The 22,408-nt window shown below is 38.7% G+C and overlaps 1 protein-coding gene across 2 annotated transcripts in view; it reads left to right on the top strand.

Moving 5' to 3' along the window:
* The window catches only part of TOX (thymocyte selection associated high mobility group box), a 225,010-nt gene that overhangs the window by 190,903 nt on the left and 11,699 nt on the right, over positions 1 to 22,408 (top strand). For both annotated transcript variants that reach the window (XM_061342956.1, XM_061342957.1), the window contains exons 6-7: positions 10,070 to 10,150; positions 20,859 to 21,245. In XM_061342956.1, the coding sequence (XP_061198940.1) occupies positions 10,070 to 10,150; positions 20,859 to 21,245 (468 nt within the window). The remainder of the gene's footprint in view (positions 1 to 10,069; positions 10,151 to 20,858; positions 21,246 to 22,408) is intronic.

The raw sequence follows: 22,408 nt of genomic DNA, 5'->3' as shown, positions 1-22,408 counted from the left end.
TCTGAATTGGGTACAATAATTGCACATGATAAAACTGTTCAGATTATGAAACCTGTGAATGGAAAGCAGCTGTAGCAGTAGTATGTTGAATTAGATTCTCCTCAGTCCTGTAGCTGGAGCACAGGGATATTTTCAATGGCTTTTCTCATTCCTCTCTCACAATCACAAACACTGCTTTCTCCTTAGTCAGTATTGTACTTCTGTACATCCCAGTTTTATAGCTTACATATATACATCTTTGCCCTTTGCACACATTTTTCCTGGAAAGGGGAGAAAAATAGCCCCCAGGAAAGAGGGCTCAGCATGCTAAGTGGTCAAGTCTGTGGTTTTCAGAGCGAACACTGGTTGGAATTGGGTAAAAAGGCTACTTAGGTCACTTTCTGTCCTTAGATGAAAAAGGAAAGTAATTTTAAATCAGTACCAGATGTGTGTGTACTAAATGAACCTTAAGTTTCTAATTGGAGTCCTAGTAAAGCTGTTATAGATGTGGCAAATTACAAACAAAATGTTCTTGTTTACATTAGTGTAACTTTAAAACTTCAGCCAAAGACCTTAATAAACGTGCTATTATTCTAAAAAAGGCATTGAATGTCTACTGAACATTCAACAAAATTAATCTTTTGTGTAACTTCAGTGACTTAACTGGAATTCTAGCACGAATGAATTTGGCCTCATATGAACAACTTAGTGTGCATGCATGTATATGAGTGTGTATGCATTTCTGTGTGTTTACTTAAATGTTGTACTGGGCTTACAGCTGGAAGAAGGATGGATTCATCTAGGGAAACCAAAACTTGACAATTAAAAAAAGCAGGTGAAATGACTGAGTGCTGTAACATATGCCTTCTTTCAGGCTGCATAATTCATACACAGTAATATTAGCTGCAAGAGTTCAGCTCAATAACAACACCTCATTATTTTATCCCTCAGTATTTATTCCTATGTTTGACGCCTCATGAAATTACTGTTAATGTGTTTATATAAGGGCAGATCTGACACAAGTGGGAAGAATTTAATTTCCCACTCATTCTTTCCTGCTGATGTGTCCTCTTCCCCTGGTAGAAGTGGCAAGTGTAAATAGTTAATTTGCTTCAATTATGCGCCTGTCCTGCTAAATTAGAAGCAGCAGGAATATGAAGAGCCAGAATGATACTTATGAGGCAGCTGACAAATCCTCGGAGCTCACAAAATCAAATCATTTACTCCTCATTGGTGCTCAAAGACCCGCTAGATAAAAGCTGAAGTTTATTCTTTAACATCTGATGGAACTTGGATTGTATGTTACCAATATTTAAGTAAATTGAAGGCTACGTGCATTAGTGTCAACATTTGTGATGCGCTTACCATTTTTGCTATAACCCACAAGCTCTCGTGGGTTTCTATTTTGGTCAGTAAAAATAACCCAAACTGATTTGTTTGTAAGTTTCTCTTTCGATCAGAGGAAAGTTTTAGAAGGGAGCAGCACATTATCCATTGCTGGGATGTATCAGGTAGATCAGGAGGGGGGGTTTACAAGTAATGTTGGCCAACACTTTTTGTCTCCAAAGCTTCTCTCATGACCCGAGACATCAAAAGTCAAATGTAAGTGGATCCCAGATCAGTGTTTCATGAGGCCTTGGCCCTGCCTGTACAATGGGGACACCTAACCTAGCCCCTTCTCCCTTCCTGGATGCTATGCTGTGTTGTTGTCCTGTCATTCGCCATGACAAATGAGCTCTTCCCAAGGATGGAAGAGGCATCGTGTTCCTATTGTTTGGCCATGTGTGTGTTGTGCCTGGTGTCAGGACATCAGACAAATCAGGCACTGCATTGTGGCTGCTGAAATCACAGAATGTTTGAGGTTGGAAAGGACCAGTGGGGGTCATCTAGGCCAACCTCCCTTCTCAGGCAGGGTGACTTAAAGCACAATTCTGAGGACTGAGTCCAGATGACTCTTGAATATCTCCAAGGAAGGAGACGCCAACACTTCTCTGGGCAACCTGTTCCAGTGCTCATCACCCTCACAGTAAAGGATTTCTTCCTCACGTTCAAGTGGAACTTCATTTTAATCTGTTGCCTCTGGTCCAGTCGCCTGGCACCACCAAGAAGAGTCTGGACCCATCCTGTTGACACCCTCCCTTCAGATACTTGAACACATTGATCAGAGCCCTGCCCCGAGTCTTTTCTTCAGGCTGAGCAGGCCCAGCTCCCTCAGCCTCACCAGGGCTGAGTAGAGAGGGAGGATCACCTCCCTCAACCTGCTGGTAGTGCTCTTCCTAATGAAGCCCAGTACACCATTGGCCTTCTTTGCCACAAGGGCACACTGCTGGCTCATGGACAACTTGGTGTCCGCCAGGACCTCCTGGTCCCTCTCTGCAGTACTACTTTGCAACAGGTCAGCCCCCAGCCTGTACCGGTGCCTGGGGTTATTCTTCCTCAGGTCAAGGATAGCTCCAGAGGGTACACAGACCGTCAGGTCAAGTTTGTCAGTAGCATTTTGAAAACATAAATTGACAGTTTTTTTCACTCTTATGGATGCTCATATGCTCACATAGATGTTTGTCTGTCTCTTTATTGTCCCTCCTTCAAAAAGGACAGTATTTTTTTAATTATTACCTCCATGTTAATGAAGCAAAAGGAGTAACTTTAACACATTTGTAAGTGGATGAGAATGTACCTTCAGTTTAGTAGGTAAACAACCACACAAGGTTTAAATTTAGCTTTGTTTTATTTTTCTAAATGAGAATAGGAAGCTAAGGCACATTTGTGTGTGCACACTGCTGAAGTGAATTACAAACAAAATGGATTTGGGAATAGACACAACAGACAGCAACCTTATACCTCCCCTCCCAGCTCTGCACTGTCAGAGTCTCTTTTACCACTGTTGCACCATAGGCTTGTCTGGGAGAGCCAGTGCTTTTCTGGACAAATTACCATACTGAAATTGTATCGCTACCCTTTGAAGCTCCAGATGAGTTCATCAGGAGTTCAAAACAACTGATTCTCACCCTGGTGTCTTCCTCTTCCAGCAGCTGGCCTTTGCCCCTCTTCTCTTGTGAGTCCCCACTTGGAGTGCTGTGTGAAGTTCTGATGTCCTCAGCATAAGGACATGGAAGCATTGGAGCAAGTTCAGAGGAGGGCAACAAAGGGACAGAGGGGTTGGAACCAGATGATCTTAAGGTCCTTTCCAACCCTAACCATTCTATGATTCTGTGATTCTATGTGTCCTGAGTTGTCTCAGAGCAAGGATATTACCCTCACTCCACAGGACCAGACCTTGAACCCCTTAATTTGCACTGACTTGAGAAGGGGGCAGTGTCAGATACCCTGATTGCAATGTATTTTTGCTGCAGGACTTTTGGAATCTGGCACCTCCCTCTCCCATCCAGAACTGAGCTGGGCACGACCACAGTCGGGGGGGAAACCTTCCCATCTGCCACAAAAATATAAAGTAATGTAGGTCACTACAGGAGCTCTGCATCTTACTCTGTATAGGCTAATGCAGGCTATATTCTACTGGCCTCTTGTCCAGTCCACCAGGGTTTTCCTGCAGCCTCCCATAAGCACTGAAATCATGAGTCCATCAGATGCCCCCTGCCCAGGGGGAATTTCTAATATCTGTTTGCTACATACAGTAGATGCAGCATCTAGGTAAATACTGCACATGGCTGCCAAGTTGAATGTTGACTTTATCTGCACTTCACCTTGTTGTACTTGGAAGGAGCTGGACCAAAAGAACCCTGGACTCCAAGTACTGCCATAGCAACATGCATAAATAATAGTGTTAATTTTCTACTCATTCTTCTTTCCCATCCTTTGTCCATACATTTGAGCTCAAGTTGAAACCTGACTTTAAATTGTTTGCATACAAAACTGGATTTAGGCCCGTTATGCTCCTTTCAGACTCACTACCAGCAAGTACAAACAATCACCACATAAATCTTACATTTAATGTCATTTGTTTTGTACCCAACTTTCACCCAACATGCTTCTGATAAAATGTACCATCCTGCTCCTGTAAGCTGCAAGGATCAAGCCTGTAAGGTCAAGTTTAGGCCTGGCGCAAATGGCTGCAATTTCCAGTGATCTCTGTTGAGTCTCACTGTTTGTGCTAGAGCTGAATTTGGCCTGTGATCTTTCCCCTGCATGCCAGAAAGACTGAAATCTTTCCCCTAAGCCTATAATATGTCATCAGTGTCTTTCTCATGCTCTACAGTCAAAGAGACTGCTGAGCCATATAGCTAGCCCTGGGCCTCTTTCCGTTACTGTGTGTACCTAGATTAAAAATCAAATGGTAACATATTTCAGTATCCATTAAACAATTCTGAGGAGTTTTTTTTCTGACTGCTGTGGGAATATCTTTGTCCATATTTTAGTGAGTGTGTGCAGTTCTAGGTGCCTTTCCTGCAAAATCGGAAGATTAAAACTAGAGATATGTCTCCCACTAGGAAAAAAATACAAGTTTTCTCTATGAGCTGAGGTATGTAGGGCCAGGAATGACAATCTGAATGTGGAATTTAATTCTGGGTTGCAGCCTACTGTATTTTATCAGATGCCATTCCTGTAACTGTAGCCTGTGAAAATGACACTCCCAAGGGTAATAACACTGTGGAGACCAAAAGGCAAAAATCGGTCACGTTGCTTTTTGATTTGCTGTTTTTGCATCTACTGTTTTGAAGGGTGGTTATGGAACACTTCCATCAAAACAAATGTGGGCACCTTCACATCATTTGCAAAAGACAAATATAACTTGCTTGCAAGTGTCAGCTCTAAGGAGACAGTCACAAGATAAACTGAAAACTTCCCCTTCTTTTTCATCCTTGCACCAGTTACTTAGGCAATGCCGGTGAAGTAGCATGGTTCTTTGTAATGTGCTTTGTCAGCTAGGAGACACAAAGCTTTGTCAGACTACAGTGAGGCATGAATTCTGAAAGTCTCTTTTTCTCCTAAGAGCAGTTTAGCTCACTGTCTTCAACACTCTAGTATCAAAGGGAACTGGTACCTTCTTCCATTAGCATTGATATTCAAAACTGAGGATGTTTGCAGTGCCTGTTTAGGCCTTGTGATGATGACTGGCAGAAGAGTGCAAGCCACATGGAATGGGGTAGGAGTCTCGCTGCATAGTGTGCTGTGATGTGTTGGTAATCCTTCACAAGCAAGTTGAGAGGAAGTTTATTGGGAAAAGATGACTAACCAGAGCAAAAACTTGGCTTAAGGCATTACAGGTCTATTTAAGTAATATATATATATATATATATATCTATCTCAATTATGAGCTTCATATTATTGAACACACAGAAGAGCACACGAGGCACAAAGCCTGCCTGAAAGAATTTATGATCCAGGAAGACAAGAACTGATCAGCAGTTATACTACATAAAGCAAAATATGACCAGAAGTAGGCATCGTAAAACAGAAGTGCAGATATTCTACTGTGGTTTTAATCTGGTAAATCTAGTGAGTGCTTGTGTCTAACCATATATAACCCATAACATATCTCCAAATGGAACTTTGGGGCAGTCAGTTTAAGGATGTGTATCACTATTAATAAAAAGATTTTAGCCTTTGATGTAGTCTGCTACAGCACTGGTAGCTCACATATGTGGTCAGCCCAGGGAATCTGAGCAAAGGGTGCGAGTACCAGGCTGTGGGAAATGGGAAAGCCCAGGGAATTAATTTTCCCTGCTGGCCTAATTCACATGGTATCTTACATACCACCACAGAGTTTCATACTTTTGGAAAGTGTCTTCTATGTTGCTGCATGCTTTCCTGAACAGTGTTAAGGGAACTTGTACCTACCTTACTGGGTACACTTTGGAAATGTAATTAAATCAGGACGTGTGTATTATGCTGTGTAAATTTGCATTTGTGGAGCACAGTGGGAAAACAATGCCAGCAACTTCCATTTGTAGACAAATGAATGTAATCTTGTTTTGGGGTTTCTACAGCATGCTGACGAGAACAAGAATGAATTAAACTGACCCACCCTGCATATATAGAAATTATGTTTTTTTTCTGACAACTTTCAGTTTCCAGAACAGGAACAATATAGAAAATAAAATATTGTGTAAGGAAACAAATCTGCTGCTGAATCAGAGTAGGCCTTTACTGTCTGAATGACAATAAGTTGACATTCAATTATCATGTTAGTTGAATTAAAGCAAGACAGAAATAACTTAGTTCCATACGTATATGCTCCTGTCAAGTTACTTATTTAATAATTGTTGCTTGGTAGACGGAGGATGGGAAAATGACCTTATAAGAGAATTCTGAGAGCTTAAAAATAAAATTAAATATCCCCACAATACACTATAGATAGGCAACAGAGCAGAATCAAGCTTCTTGATACGGGAAAAGTGTTAAATTATTATTGGAAATGATACGTTTCATAATTTGGCACTGTCTGAAGCATGAAATTCTTAAGAGCTTCTGCTATTTTGTACAGCGCACTTGAATGACAATACAAGCCTTTTTCCTCCCCAAAAGCACTGCAAGGATACAACTCTGTTATACTTCCTACAGCACAAAACTGTTTAAGCCTGAGGGCTAAGAATTCTCACAGCTGCAGAAAAAAAAGAGATAGGGAGGGGCAGTTGACTTGCTCATACCTGTTTGAGGTGCTGCTACAAATACTGAGGATGCTTCTCACTTGCCCTGCTTTCATAAGCCCACAGTACAAGTCCAGTCTAGCACAAAGTAGTGAACTGGTAGCCACTGCCAGGCTCCTGCTGATTTGCCTTCATAGAAAACTATTGACAGCCAGACCTTGTTGTTACTTGTGAAAATTAACAACTCCCAAGACAGGCAGAACTTGACTTACCCTAAGTTTTAGGACAAGCCAGGACCAATCAGAATGTGCAAAACTAACATAAGGATCATTAAACCACTTCTGTGTTGACCTAAGCAGTGAGCATCTTCAAAAGGACAACAGCATATAAGAGCTCAAGCTGTTCTTAGAGGACATACCAGTGCCCTTAAAAGGACGAAGTGGGGTGAGATGACCATCCTCCAGACAAGACAGCCTGCAGGCGCCATTCTGGCCAATTATCATAGAATCATAGAATAGCTAGGGTTGGAAAGGACCTTAAGATCATCAAGTTCCAACCCTCTGCCATGGGCAGGGACACCTCACACTAGACCATGTTACCCAAGGCTCTGTCCAGCCCGGCCTGGAACAGTGCCAGGGATGGAGCATTCACAACTTCTTTGGACAGCCCATTCCACTGCCTGACCACCCTCACAGTAAAGAGCTTCTTCCCTCTACCTAATCTAAACTTAAACCCTGTTTAAGTTTGAACCCTTTACCACTTGTCCTATCACTACAGTCCCTAATGAAGAGTCCTTCCCCAGCATCCTTATAGGCCCTCTAAAATCAGATACTGGAAGGCTGCTATGAGGTCTCCACGCAGCCTTCTCTTCTCCAGGCTGAGCAGCCCCAGCTTTCTCAGCCTGTCTTCATACAGGAGGTGCTCCAGTCCCCTGATCATCCTCATGGCCCTCTGGACTTGTTCCAACAGTTCCATGTCCTTTTTATGTTGAGGACACCAGAACTGCACACAGTACTCAGGCTGGGATTATCAAAAACCTTTCCCCATCCAGTTAAGCACTTTTTTTTTTACTATAATACCTTCTATTACATGGTTAATGTTTATATTACCATTGAAGACATGGTGTTCATGTGATTATTCCTGGCTCACAAGATTCAAGGAAAGAGGGCAAGACAGTGTGTACACAGAACACGGTAGATGTATAGGTAGGAAATAATTAAATAATGGTTGTATGATGATCCTCTGAAGTAGTGATGGTTTAGATGGAGATTTACAGAATTGTTGTTAGCTTCATATTATTGAGTTAACCTTGTGCAGTATGACTATGGGAGGGAAAAGTCAGGTCCCAGAGGACTCTTTCAATATGCTGTGACTGTAAGAGCACAGCAGGAGTGTTTATTTTTTATATTTGTGTAATGCAAAATCCAGCGCAGAGGCAGTAGATACATGATCTTTTGAAGATCATTGTTCTGTATAAAATTCTTTGTTCAGCTATGTTTTTTAAACTTGCTATCAGAATAATGCAGAGGCATAGCAATATACAAAGCAGTATAACTTAGTCTTTGTTCTGTAGGTCAAGCTAAATTCATTTTAGAAGCTAGGAACAGATTGTTGCCTAATTTTTTATTCATTTTCAAAACAAACAGTACATTTCCCTAATAATCACAAGCGATTACAACTTAAAAAGCAAATTGCTACCATTTTTTTGCAAAACAACAGGAGATCAGTCAACACTATATATTTATCTTAATCTGGAGAAATTACAAGGGTGTGCAGATACAGTTGCACAGCTAAAACCAATCTTTGTTCTTCTCTGTCTTTATATTTACAATTTTAAAAGCCTAAGACTTCTCTGTTTCCATTATGATCCTTTGCTTCCCTGGGAAGCAAAATCTTTAATCCTGTTAGGCAGCCATATCTGCGGTTTGTTCTGTCTCTGAAAGCAAATCCTCAGTGAAACAAAAATATGTTTCATGAACACATTCTTTACTAGATCCTTCCAGCCTGACAGTACCACTTCCACTTTGTAGCCTGCAACTGTATTGTCCTCTGCGTGTGTGCTGCGAGGTCCTCTCCATTACAAGACTGCTGGTTTTACTGGAGTGTTGGAAGGTCAAAAGAGATAACTTTAAAGTTGCATAAAGTTTATCCTTCTGGGGAGTAGATGTTCATTGTGGTTTTCAGCTGTGGAAATCAGGAGGATAGCCCAAAATTGTCATAAATAGTGTTGTCTTTTACCTTTGAATCAATAGCTCTGTTAACTAGATAGTGTGGAATGGAAGGAGTAAGGTGGATAGCCTTTATTCTCTTCATGGAGGCTTTACATAGGTGGCCAGGTTATGCACTTAGCTGGAGAAGGGGACAGCAGAGACTCAAAGCTGCTGTTCCATTTTGTGTAATACCGTGAATCCCAAATGTCCATGAAAACATGAATTATCCTCTGGTGTGTGACTTAAAAATTGTGAAATATAGCAGCATAAAAAAGTAAATTTTCTGTCAATTTATTTGTCTCACTTTTAAACCTTCCATTTAGATGTTTTTTAAGCTTTTCTCTGCAACAAGTAAAGCTGGGAGTCAATCCTGCTTAGTTACATGACGCCAAGATGTTTGCATGACTCCTAAATCTACCCTTTCAGAAAAAAATATGAAGTAGTGAGAAACTCATGGTAATATTTGCAAAGAGGAATGCTGACTTGTTCCCAGATCTGTCACTGACACAGCTAACAGCAAGTCATTAGCTAGGTTTCATGTGTCAGGAACTGGTTCTCCTCATAAGAACTTTCAACCCTAAATCTGCTTATGCTCTTCTAACATCATGTTACTGTAGTGCTGTGAGGTCATGCCTAACCCTCCAGATAATCTTTGATGTTGAAATTTGTGTAAAATTGAAGTGATTCTCCAAGCATTTTAATCTGTTATGAGATTGTGCACATGCTGCATTTAAAATAATTTGGTGAGTTGAGAGAAATGTGCAGAAATAGATCCATGCTCCCAAGAAGTTAATTAGACCGATATGGGATCAAACTGGAATAATGACTTACATTTATTATCCTAAGCAGCTCCATGAAACTTCTTTGCTCCCAACAGTTCATCTGTGGAAGGGAGAAAGCCTCTTGGCTAATCTATGTGGTGCCCTGATCTTCACCTTCATTTAGCTCAGATGTCTTTCTACACATTCTCATCTTCCCCAGAAGGTTTTAACTCATGTCACTAGTGGGAACCAGTAGAAGGGCCTGTGCCTGCTTTCCCCTATCCCTAAAGGTCGCATTTGAAAGCATGCTTGGTGCTTCACTTTGAACAATAAAACCTGAGATGCAATGAAGGGTATTGTTTTTTCAGTACTGCTGGGTAGTTAAAGGGTGTTTCACAGTTGGAACAATATTTTCTTTAAAATATTTGATGTTTATTATTTCACTCTTCAAGCAATATGAGGAGGAAAGGCTGTTTACTTAGAAAGACTTTATGAAGATGCATGAGACAAACCAGTAATATGTAAAAACAAAGCCAGATTAATTTACCAGTGTGACACTCTTTGTTTTTAGGTATACAAAAAGAAAACTGAAGCTGCCAAGAAGGAATATCTGAAGCAGTTAGCTGCCTACAGAGCAAGCCTTGTATCCAAGGTAACACATAATGCATATACATACACATACATATATATAGTGACATATTGCAAATGATTTTCAGCATTTATATGGTGCTGAGCACCATAGTATTTAGTGCAAATAATGTTGTTTTTTCTTACCTTAAACTTGGGGTTAGAGTGCAAATGTTCAATAAACACAGTAATCTCTCCATGAAAAAGATATCCTTACCCCTCTGGTCAGAGAGACAGCACTTCGTCAGGCTGGGAGTATCACTGCAGTTCAACAGAGGAAGGAGATCTAATGATAAAAAGATGTCAAAATAAACATGCCATGCCAGGTGGTTGCTGTTCCACCTGTAAGGGAAAAAAACGTATCATACCTGGGTTTGGTTTTGTTGGGTTTTTTTAAAGTACTGCTTTTTACCTTGCAATCACAATGCATAAAAAGTCAAGCTCAGCTCACATAGCAAATTTTCATAAGAAAATGTGACATTCCATTTTACATCCAGCAGGCAATTTGTGTGAGCACAGCATAGGTCACTGTAAGGCTCTTATACTCTTATACACAGCAGAGGATCCCCAGTACACAGCTACTAGCAATTTTATAAATATTTTATATAAACATTCTTAGTGCTGAAAATTTTGAAATAGACCTTTAAAATTTGTAATAGACCTTAAAATATGCAGAAGAACGTGAAATTACTGCATTGTGTTGATGTGAAAAATCAACTGAGAAACTTCAGAATTATACCAGCTACAATCACACCAGTTAGAATCACCTGGTTCGGGTCTGTCAAAACAAATTAAAATATATTTTGTTCTTACATAAATGAAAGTAATTTTAAAGGTAAAGATGGCAGTGTGAAGGACTAGAATATATGACATGAGTAGAACTTTTTGTTTGTTTAAAATGTCTTTGGGGTCTTGCACGATACTTTTCTGATGTTATATTAATTTGTGTATATTATCAGGGAAGACTATAGGATTAGCCATATGCATCTTTCTACATTATCTTAATATTCAGCCAGTGTTTGTTCCAGGCTTAACAGCCTGAAATATGGGTGTTACCTTATTAACTTTTGGGGGTTGTGTTTTATGCAATTTAATTTCTTAGCTACCATCGTAAAGGCTAATGCATTTAAAGTGATTTACAAGGGACCTTTAATTTCTGTCTTGGCGCTGTTTGGTTCTAGAAATACTCATTGCCTTCAGAAAGTGTACCATGTGCACACAGATTTTTTTGAAATAGCCTGCTTATTGTCAAGATAGGTCAAGAAACCTCAAAATATCCCAATAGACCTTGAAGAAATGTATGAAGCCAATTTTTCACTTGTGAAAATTACTTGGATGTCATTAATTCAGTACATCATGGACTGTTACATAACACTGTATATAGCTTAATTTTGAAATAATATATATAAAAAATTGGATTTTTTTGAAAGAGAAAAAATTGCTGTTAGAGAAGCACAGAAACATTTTCTTAACTTCTAAGCAATGGTTTAAATTCTGCTCATAATGTGATATTTTCCTCTACTATAGAAAGTATCAAAATATAAGCGTAATGAATTAAATACTTGCTTACACTTCATGAACACATTCACAAACCCAACAAAGTGGTTATTTAACTAAAGCAAGTCCATTTTGGAATAAGGATGTAAAATACCTAGATGTAATATTATATCAGCATATTCTAAATTATCATTATTAAATATTTATGTTGCACTGGAAGAATTGTAGTGTAGACAAAGAATGTAAGCATGAAGAAATATAAATAATACATTATTAAGACTGTTTGGAGTCCATGTGGTCTTTTACATCTATGTGTTACATTATCATCCATAAAATCTGCTTTTAGAGAATATTGCTAAGATTCAAAAGACCTCGTTCTCAAAAGTTAAGACATGCCAACATACCTTTTCCAAAAATGCTTTAATACAATATTAATGATTTGCTCACATGTGTTTTATATTTCGTATTGCACTCTGTGTGAGTCTCATTTCATATGCTTAAAATAGGGTTGCCACCCAGTAAATAAGGTAAACATATGATTGTCTAAATGTCAGTTATGCATTAATCCACATTTAATTTATCAGGTTATTTCCTGTGTTTTCTCCTTTTTCATAGTGAATGAAATTAATAGGGCTGTTCACAAGTTTGTTCATGTGTGTAGGAACTCATACGCAAAGTAAAAATCACATTACAAAGCATTATATCTTCTGCTATGCAGTTTGCCATATTGCTTATAGTACTGACTAAGCCTTTGCATTGTAAACAAGTGTCTTTATATTTGCCCTTAGTTGCAACTTTTAGTACTATTCAGGTCCAGAAATGCAGTCTCTGATATCTGGTAATTTGTACAACATTACATAAAGTGCTGTGAATCGCAATTTTACTTTTTCATAAAACAAGCACTTTTTCTAGCTTAACCAGCCCTTTTTCTGGCTGACATTAGAGTTTTTGCTGCATCTTTTAAATATATGTATTTAATATGGATATAGATGGGTAAATGTACTTTCATATATTATATATGTGCAACTATGTGTATTTATATAACGATAGATGCTTATTATGTATTTAGCATGCATAATATATATGTGCATATAACTGATACATATATGTATGTTAACTGTAGCAGTACAAGTTTAACTGTTTGACTAGTACAAAGAAGATTTCTTTCCTGTTTTGTTCTCTCTGGCTAAATGAATCTTTAATTTTCTCTCTGTAGTGACACTATTTCAAGTTTTGTGCAGACATATTTTAGCAGCTATGGCTGAAGCTAAAAACCTCTCAGCAAGGAGAATATTATTCAAATTCAAAATATTCAAGCATATTTCAAAATTCTGATGTTCTATCTAAGTCAAAGCAGTGTCCTCACTTGACATTGCAGCAGAAGCATTGGACATTTTTCAGTTTTGTGGACAGTGCAGATCCTTTGGACATGTAAAATTGCTTCTTGAAAGTATGTCAGGCAAAGCTTTCCTAGCCCATCACCTTGCAATTACGTTTCATAAAAAAACTAAAGGTCATATCTAGTAAGACTGGCATTGCCTTAATGCCATTAGCACAGCAATTTGTAACCAGAGAGTTTCCAGGCACAGAGAATATCTATTAGACTGCCTATATTGTGATACAATTGAACAGCCTAAGGAATCTGAGTCTCTTATGGCTGCAGTGAATATACATGAAAAAGTTCATACATGCATGTCTGTATTTGCCTAACATATAAAAAGGAAAAAAAAAATAACATCTCTCTCAGATCGTGCATTCCCCCACTCCTAAGTAAATGTTGATGTGCAGGTGTGCTCTCCCCACACTTTGTTTTCTGTAGCCCGGTGAATCCCAAATTCTTTTCTGCATAGTAGCCAAGCTTCAGATGTGGGGAAACACCTTATCCTGGCTCACTTCTCCTTGAAACAAGCAGCTGCTGGGGTTTAGGACATTTCTTTTGGAAACACAGTTCTGAATATCTTTTGATGGCGCAGATGACTGAACTGTCTTTTCTCCTGGTCAGTGCTTTAATCAGTTAGCTATTGCACATAAGGAGAGCAGCATCCCTTCTCCTGCTGGCAAAAAGGCACTTGGTTTCTACTTTTTGAGGCAACAGATTCCTGTATTATACCTAACCCCAGTCCATGCAGATGTTTTGGAGTTTCATAAAACAGTTTAGGCTGTTCTCAGTGAAAGGATCAGAGGAAGGATAAATAAAAAATATGGTTATGTTTGATGCATGACTTTTTTTTTTTTTTTGGTACCTCTTGAAGTGCTACAAGGTATTTGGCAATATTTCCCTTAAAACAGTAATGAATAGGCCCAGAATGATGACGTGCATCTACAGCTTTTACTTTTTTCTGTTAAACATTAGAATCCCTAGCTGGGAAAATGATAATGTACGGCTTTTACAGCATGTACTTCATGCTTGTGTGATAACTTGGTATTTCATTCTTTCTGGAGTTCTTATAATGTAGTCAGAAATTTTCAAGAAATCATAAAATTATGTATGTGCAAGTATGTGATGTATCAGAGTATCTGGTACATGAATGCATGTATTTATAAAACAATTGTCTAATCTGATAAGAACACATATCGAACCATATTCTCATCCAGCAAGGAAACCGACTACCTACTGCAGCTGCACATGTAGAGCAAACTATATTTAAGTTAATGCCATGAATTCAATTTGAGGCTAAATCTTGTGAAGCTTTACAGTCAGCAGTGCAAAAACTGAGAGATGCTCTCACATAATTTCTGCAAAAACTGGAAGAAATGTCTTGAGCTTGAGAGAAGCCAGATTTTGATTTGGAGAACTGTGTTTGGTTTTGAAGTGAGTTAATAAAACTAGATTTCCCTGTTAGCCTCGTGCTTCCATTTGGGGAATTAAAACACTTGTATCAAATTAAAGTTGCATATCCTTTATCACATGTACCCAGGTTACATTCATAAAACATCCATTTTTACTTACATACCCTGAATGAATCCATGACAATCCCCTGTAGATGATGACAAAATGTATATTTAGATTTGAAGATGTTCTTCTGAGCCACCTCAGCTAATTATAGATGACAACCCATGGCTTACTGCTTTGTTCTGAAACATCAAGAATGTGTCAAAAAGCTTTCTGAACTCTCTAGAGTCCCAGATGTTGTTATTGCAATAGGTGACTGGAATTAACAAAATACGAAAAGTCATTTGGTAAGAGCCTCTTGTGACTTAGGTAGGAAGGCAGCTGTACTGCAAATATGCATATAAGTTCTCTACCAGAGTGGATGGAGTTAAGTTGAAGGAGTCTCTAAAGGAGTTAAAGAGCTAAGCAGGAAAGAGAAAATGCTGCCAGAGAGAGTAGTCATTCTCTCATAAACAGCTTTACTGGAGTAATAATAAAATGGCTGAGCCCATGCAGGCTAGAAAAGGGATTCTTCTCAAGGACAGGCTTGGGATTGGAAGTGACCTAAAATGTCAGAAACCTTAAAACTGGGCAGAAAAGCTGAGAGAAGGAATAAACAATTCAAGATGTTCTTTCCTCCAAAGAGACAGCAAAGACAGCAGATGCAAACTTAAGCTTAGGTAAGCTTTGTAGGAGCTGCATAAATATTCAGCCAATTTCCTTCTATCTACCTCTTTAATGTCACAGTACTAAAGATAACTCATTTAAAGCTGAGTCAGGCCTGCCTAAGTTTGATCACAGCCTGCACACGCTGGACCTTCCTGGTACCAGCTAACATAATCACTTCCATTATGTGAATGTAACCTTCATTCTGATCGTGAGTCTAAAACTTGTTGAATTTCTCATCATGGCTTAATGACAGATACCAGCCACTATATGTGCGTATGACTCCATCATGAAAAGAGACAGAGTAGCAACTATATAGGTTTCTGACACATATTCATGTAAAACTTGAATTGAGTTAAACTCTTTTCTAGGCTTTAAAATACAGAATACATGTTCTTGTCTATAAAGAGAGAATGCCAAACCTCCGTTTCTCATTTAAAGAGAAACACCTGTTTCACATTTGAGGTAACACCATGTTACACCATTTTGGCTATGTAAAAAAATCTTCTGAGGTTGGAATAGGTTATGTTTGCCCACAAATAAAGCTGTTTGCACTGACAGAAAGTTTATGCTGGCCATGCTGGCCATACTGGCCATAGGGCTCACATCTTTGCCCTTGAGGAGTTCTCTCAGCCTGTATTTAAAGGACACATAGACATGCAGTAGTACCAAACACACTCACTAAATGTTTTGAACATACTGAATGTATTTACTGAGTATTCTACTATAAAGGAGAGCTTAATTGCCGATGTCAATAAAGAAGTATTTTGATAATGTATGGTCTGTAAATGACTGAAATTATATTGCTCCAGTTGAAAGGCTGTGATCAGTAACTAATTTGGGAAATCAACAGAATAAAGAGAAAGACTTTATTCTCTGTAAGTAGGAACAACTATGATTTTTTTGAGACAGCACTGAGTTTCTGATTTCGTATTGCAAACAGTGGTATGAGTTGCTCACTGCTTCTAGAATGAAATTATTGCAAATGTCTTTATTTAATTCCCATATGTTATCATATGCTATAGTAGATAATGCTGAATATAAAGCATGAGCATGTATACAGTATGTAAATTGAAGATGTTCGTACACATATCTCTGTATCTATATGGTCCTAGTTGCTGGTGACATTTCTACAAATGACTGCATTAACATGTTAAAAAAGCAAAATGAAGTAAGTACAAGCACATAGAATTTCTATGTATGCTTCTGAAGAAACATAAGTCAAATGTAGTGCTCATCACTTGGGAATGATTCTCAGTCTCTGTTAGCCAAGTCCTACCTGGTTTTAATGAAAAATGAAATGGACATCCAGACGTTAATACTGAAGTAACAGTGTTGGGCTCTGATTCAAATTCACTTAAGTTAATAGGATACTTTCCGTTCAATTCAAGAATCTATGGCTCAGTCCCTTGGAGTACTGCCTTGTTAAAACACGTCCGTCCTTTACTTCCAATCACATGGATCTTGTTTACCTGTCAACAGAATTGGGTTAGAAAAGCCAACAGTAGCCAGAATTCAGCCACAGGTTAGAATCAAAACCTGTGCTTAGGTCTCTACAGCTGTTTGGTTACCCAGGTATACAGGTGAGGGTTTAAAGTGCAGCTTTTCAAAGTAGAAGCAAAATTACGTCCAAAGGGAAGCTGTGGAGATGCCAGAATAGCATCACTAGGTGGTTGCTGTTTTCTCTTACACAGCTAAATTAAGGAGGACGTCTGTCCCAAAAGTAATTTTTCAGCTGTACGAGTGGGTTAGATGTTTTGGGGTGAGGGAAACCCCAGTGTCACTTTCGTCTAAGGAACTGACACTCCTTCTGTGCCTGAATTCAGTCTGTGATAAGGACCATCAGTGCTGGGGTAGTTGTCCTTAGAAAAGAATAGCACAACTGGATAAGCAATGCTTAACCCCTTAACCTAATTTAATTCTTTGATTTGGCAATTGTGCATAAACGGCTCTGGTGCATAATAGGAGAGTAGAAGGTAGATGGGAATGTTTGCTTTGCTCTAGAATTGTAAAGAAAGGCATGAGTTTGGTGAAAACTGGTCAGAAGGACTTGATTCAACACTTCCCAAACTTTGTGCAAAATTAGCAGGTAATTTTGTGTTGTGCCTGAAGGGCAGCCATACTTTTTCTGTGGCATTCCATTGCCTTGGCCTACCTACCTTGTCCTCAGCTTCTGATTTTTTTTCTTGTTTTCACTTTAAGCAACACTATTAGATGATGATGTTATATGGAAAGGAAGGTCCATAAGGAAGCCCACTCCTAGCCTATGAAGAACTTGAAAGGCTTAGAGTAAGGCTTTGACCTGAACTCCAGAACAAGTAGAAGCCACTCAAAGAGCACACAGGATTCTCAAGAAAAGCTAGGTTTGTGGTCATAGTGTATATTGGCTAATCAATGTTTACAATGCCACTTCCTACCATTAACTAAATACAATATTCTGTCACCCTCTAGTGGTGGGTCTACAACACCATACTTCTGACAGTAGAGATTAAAGATTTACTCACTGCATGTCTAGTAGAAGACCTTGGTGCATGTAGGATACTAAGCTTCAATGTGTGGTGGCCTGTGTGTACGGACTTGTAGTTTTGGTCTCCATTGCTTATATCTGTAAATTAGTTCTATCCTATAACTTCGTGCCAAAAAATTAGAGATGTAAATTGTCCGTGTTGGGTTTGGGCAGATTAATTAACTAAAGAGGATTAAAAAAACAACCAAATAAATTTCTATCCTCTTCTTCTTGGATAAAGCAAGAGAAAACTATTGAATTCCAGCTGCAAAGTTAGGGAACATGACTGTTCATTTGAAGCCCACATTGGCTAATCAAATCCCTTTTGTTTTAATTCCTAGTTTTACCCACAATAAAAGTCCTTGTCTAAGACTCTGTGATGCTGTACTGGGCAGATGCAATGCCCATTCAAATCTGTGAAAGCTGTAATGGTGCACAAAATGGTAGTGTGACCTATGCTTCAAATATACCTCTTGGTATAGTTCACAGTAAAGACACATAGCAAAGCCAAAATATTTGACATCACCCATTCCATTAATTTCAGCAATACTTACAAAATCTGTGTTTCTCACCCAGCCTCAGAAAAAGCTGCAATTGCAGTATGCTGGAGAATAGCATTTAATGAGTTCATTTATCAAGATTACCAGTAACTGATAATATTGATGTGTTTTACACTGATACTGGACAATTTTGCTTCAGTTCACATATTTAAAGTGTCCTAAGTAACAACAAAATACTTGGTCTGAAATTGAAGTGTTGTGCTTTTCAGTGCATCAGGAGGTAATGAAACATACAGAAAGCTGATTGATAGCTCCAGACAACTGGAACAGTCCCTTTTGATCACTTTGCAAATGCTCTTCTCAGGGGTAAAGCAAGTGTTATTCATCTCTGGCCTGAGACTGTACAATTTCTCTTAACATCATTTGGTATTTGAAGTATTAAATGATACTAAATATCTGATATGTCTGTAATTTTATCAGTATGAGCCATGCATTCGCCACTTAGGTGCAGACTCAGGTTACCCAATAATTAAATGGGTTCACTGTATCTTTGTTAAAGAGGTGTATGGCAGCATCTTTGTAGTCACGAATGAAATGTAAGTATGTGGCAGTACATCACAAATGGTGCCACAAAGGGTTTTTGATACCTCCTCACCAGGAGGAATTGTTTAACCAATCTGCCCTTAGACACTTCAGGAGCAGTTTTCCTGCTTGGACCAGATAAAGCCTGCCAGCTAGACTGTGGAAAAGCAAGCTGTTTTCATGAGCGGACAATGCTTCCAGTAAAACACAGCACTGTACACATTACTCCTGTAATTTGTAAGAGCCCAGGACACTCGAGAGGAAGGTCCTTAAAATGCTGTTAATAGACAACCTTCTTCTGAGTCTCTGAAATTTCAGCAAACCTGCCAGGCTTTGCTCCCACACTCACTGGAGTTTCCTAAAAATACAATGGGAAGAGAGGGAGAAAATTTCTCATGTGTTCATGAACTTTAGTTCAGGATTTAAAAAATAATAACAAAAAACTGCCAGACTTTGCACCTGCTTTCAGGTTTTATCATTTACACCCTGTAGGTATTTATGTCTGCATCTGAATCCTGCAAACATGCATATAATACATATTGCACATTTGTACACCCACTGGCGAGCAGAGTCAGGCAGATCCACAGAAGCAGAGATTTGCATTTGTTTTATCATATTCATTTAATTGTCCTTAGTTTACTGGAGAAAACCAGGGGGGTTGCTAATGGAACTGCAGTTATGTTTTGGGAAATGAACTTGGCTTTCTCAACTTTATTATCACATACAAAAAAGCAATTTCAATAATGCACATGTCAGCAGATTGTTGGTGATGGTACATCCTTCAGAAAGAATCTGAATAGACTTCACTGACCCTGGAGTGCTGGGAGTAACATGAAACTTACTCTGACTTGTAAACTGAGCAAACATGACACAGAGATCACAGAATAAGGGCATCTATGCATCTTTGAGCCCTTGTTTTGACAAAGTGACTTCTTTCTCCAGAGGCACATTTCCACCATTTTTTTCCAGCATGTTTCACTGTTCACTGACTATTAATCCCAGTATGTCTTAGCTGCAGATTATGATTCCCATCTATAAATTCATGGGATTTAATTCTTATTTTTTTCATCATTTATTTGAGCACACAGAGTTAGCACTGAGAAGATCTAAGAAAATAAGGGTATAGAAAATAATAAATGCAATTTAAATTAAAGTTATAAATACTAGAACAAAGAGTATTATTAAAATTGACATTCATTAATGAGAAGGTTTTATTACTAACATCTTTAAGAAGAAATCAGGGTAGATCATAACATTTTTGAAAATCTGTGCATTTTCTAAATACTCTATGTGGTATTCTTCCAGGTTGAGTAAGATAGCTTCTTTATGTCTGATGCAGCCTCACATGTATGTAGACATCAGTTTCATATAGAATTTTCAGAACTTTATGAACTGGATTAACAAAGGAAGTTTTGCTAAAAGTAAAATTATTCAGAATATCCTTATTTTTCTAACTGCATGGCTTATGAAACATTCAATTGCTGGTGTGGCTAGCAGCCCAGCACAGAAAGTTTCAAAATACAGGTATTGGCACAGCAACTAGCATATTTGTTCTATGCAGTAGGACAACTGTGAACTGGGTTTAGCCTCTTCATCATATTGGCTAAGTAATAAAGCATTGTTAGCAGTTATCAATGTGTATGGTAAAGGACTCTGAGCTTCTTTTTGATGGTTTGCAGGTGGAAAGTTGAGACATGTCAAAGATCACTGCAGAATTCTGCTGGAACCCGCCTTCTGAACCTCTTTTCAACTTAGGCCATCAAATTGGAGAACAATAGTAGTGGCTGTGTATGTGAATAAATGTAATGGGCTTGGTTGTCTGTGTTGTATAAGTTACTAGGTCAGTGATGCCAGTTTCAAGTTTGGAAAAAGCAAAATGTCAGGTTAGACCAGGAAACAGAGGAGCTAACTTCTTTTTTTTCCACAATGTTGAAGAGTGTAAGGTAAAAGGGATTAATTCTTTTCCCCGTATAATAACCAAAATCCATTTTGAGGATAATTTAATGGTCCAGGTATGTGTTTTACTGTGGTGTAACTCTTAGACTTCAGTGGGTAGAGAGCAGCATTTTGTAGCTTCTAAGTATTGTTTGGTTTTTGTTTTTCTCAACAGAGCTACAGTGAACCTGTTGATGCTAAAGCCTCTCCACAACCTCAGATGATGAATTCAAAGCAGTCAGTGTTTCATGGGCCCTCTCAGGCTCACTCTGCACTGTACCTCAGTTCCCACTACCACCAACAACCAGGAATGAATCCTCACATCACTGCCATGCATGCCAATATCCCCAGGAACATAGCGCCCAAGCCCAACAACCAAATGCCAGTGACTGTTTCCATAGCAAACATGGCTGTGTCCCCACCGCCACCTCTTCAAATCAGCCCCCCTCTGCACCAGCATCTCAACATCCAGCAACACCAGCCGATTTCAATGCAGCAGTCCATTGGAAACCAGCTACCGATGCAGGTCCAGTCTGCTTTACATTCACCTACAATGCAGCAAGTAAGTTTGAGCTTTTCAATTGTCTGGGGAATTTTTTTTTTGTGGTGTGGGAAGGGATGTCGTCCAGAAACTTACACGGTGAAGGAGATTTAGAGCTATGGATTAGCTTTAATTTTGCAGGGTTCCAAAACTGTGGTAATGTAGCCTGAAGGCTTAGTCTTTTGAAGGCAAGAACAAATGAATGAGGTTACCTAGATGACAGGGAATTTCAGTAGAGCTGTTCATGTTAGCAACAATGTTCAGCACATTCTTCTGAACTCTAGCCCTGTCTTCCCCCAAATTCAGGGGGCATCCTTTAAGTAGAAGTGCATCCATCTGCATATGTGGGAGCATCCTGAAATATAAGTGAAATGTTAAGTCTTCAAGAAACACATTTTACAAACAAAAGGCAGGAATGTCTAGGAAAAGATCTGATTGCAGCTTGTGCTGTTACATTTGTGCTGACTGTGATATGGAACAGTCAGAGGGAACATAAAGCACCACATGTTGTGTTAAACATGACTGATAAAGTGAACACAACTATGTTAGTTCCTGTTGCTTTCCTAATTTCATTTTGCTAGATAGGTATACTTTTTTTTTACTGGAAATAAGTGGGTTGTGCCCAGTATCCAAATATGATGGTGCTTTTTTTTTTCTTCATTCTCAATGGTTTAGTTGATTCTCAATACATTTCCTAGGAGTTCTGAATGAAGGCAGGCCAAGCATAATATTGTGACTTTTGGGCCCAGGCCTATGAGGGTTAGAGCCGATTAACTCTGCTAACATCCTGAGAGAAAATTTCCTTTTGTACTGGATGAGCCCTGACTATCAATAATAAGATCTCGCCTTGCAAAGAGGCTGTAGAATGATTTTTTTTTTTTTTAATGGAGCTGCAAGAATCTACAGAATTTGTATACACAAAACTTGTCAGTTCTGGTTGATAATAAATAGTCATGAACTTGCTGCATGTTTTGAATATCTCTATAAATTCACCTTTGCTAACAAGGCATTTGCATTTGCTTTCCAAGCTGGAAACATTTCATCTCAAGACTGGTCTTTAGAGAACAGAATACCTGAACACAAAACACAATTTAATGGGGAAAGAAATTTTTTAAAGCAGGACAAAGGAAAAAAAAAAAAAAATTCAAATCTGGGCTGATAAATTCAGCTGTTTGGAAGGTGAA

Source organism: Neopsephotus bourkii, unplaced genomic scaffold (assembly GCF_033783945.1).
Source record: "Neopsephotus bourkii isolate Nb327-2 ecotype Australia unplaced genomic scaffold, CSIRO-AGI_Nbou_v1 NB_1820, whole genome shotgun sequence".
NCBI lineage: Eukaryota > Metazoa > Chordata > Aves > Psittaciformes > Psittacidae > Neopsephotus > Neopsephotus bourkii.
Note: the sequence above shows the minus strand (reverse complement) of the source record. Positions and strands in the feature narration are given on the sequence as shown.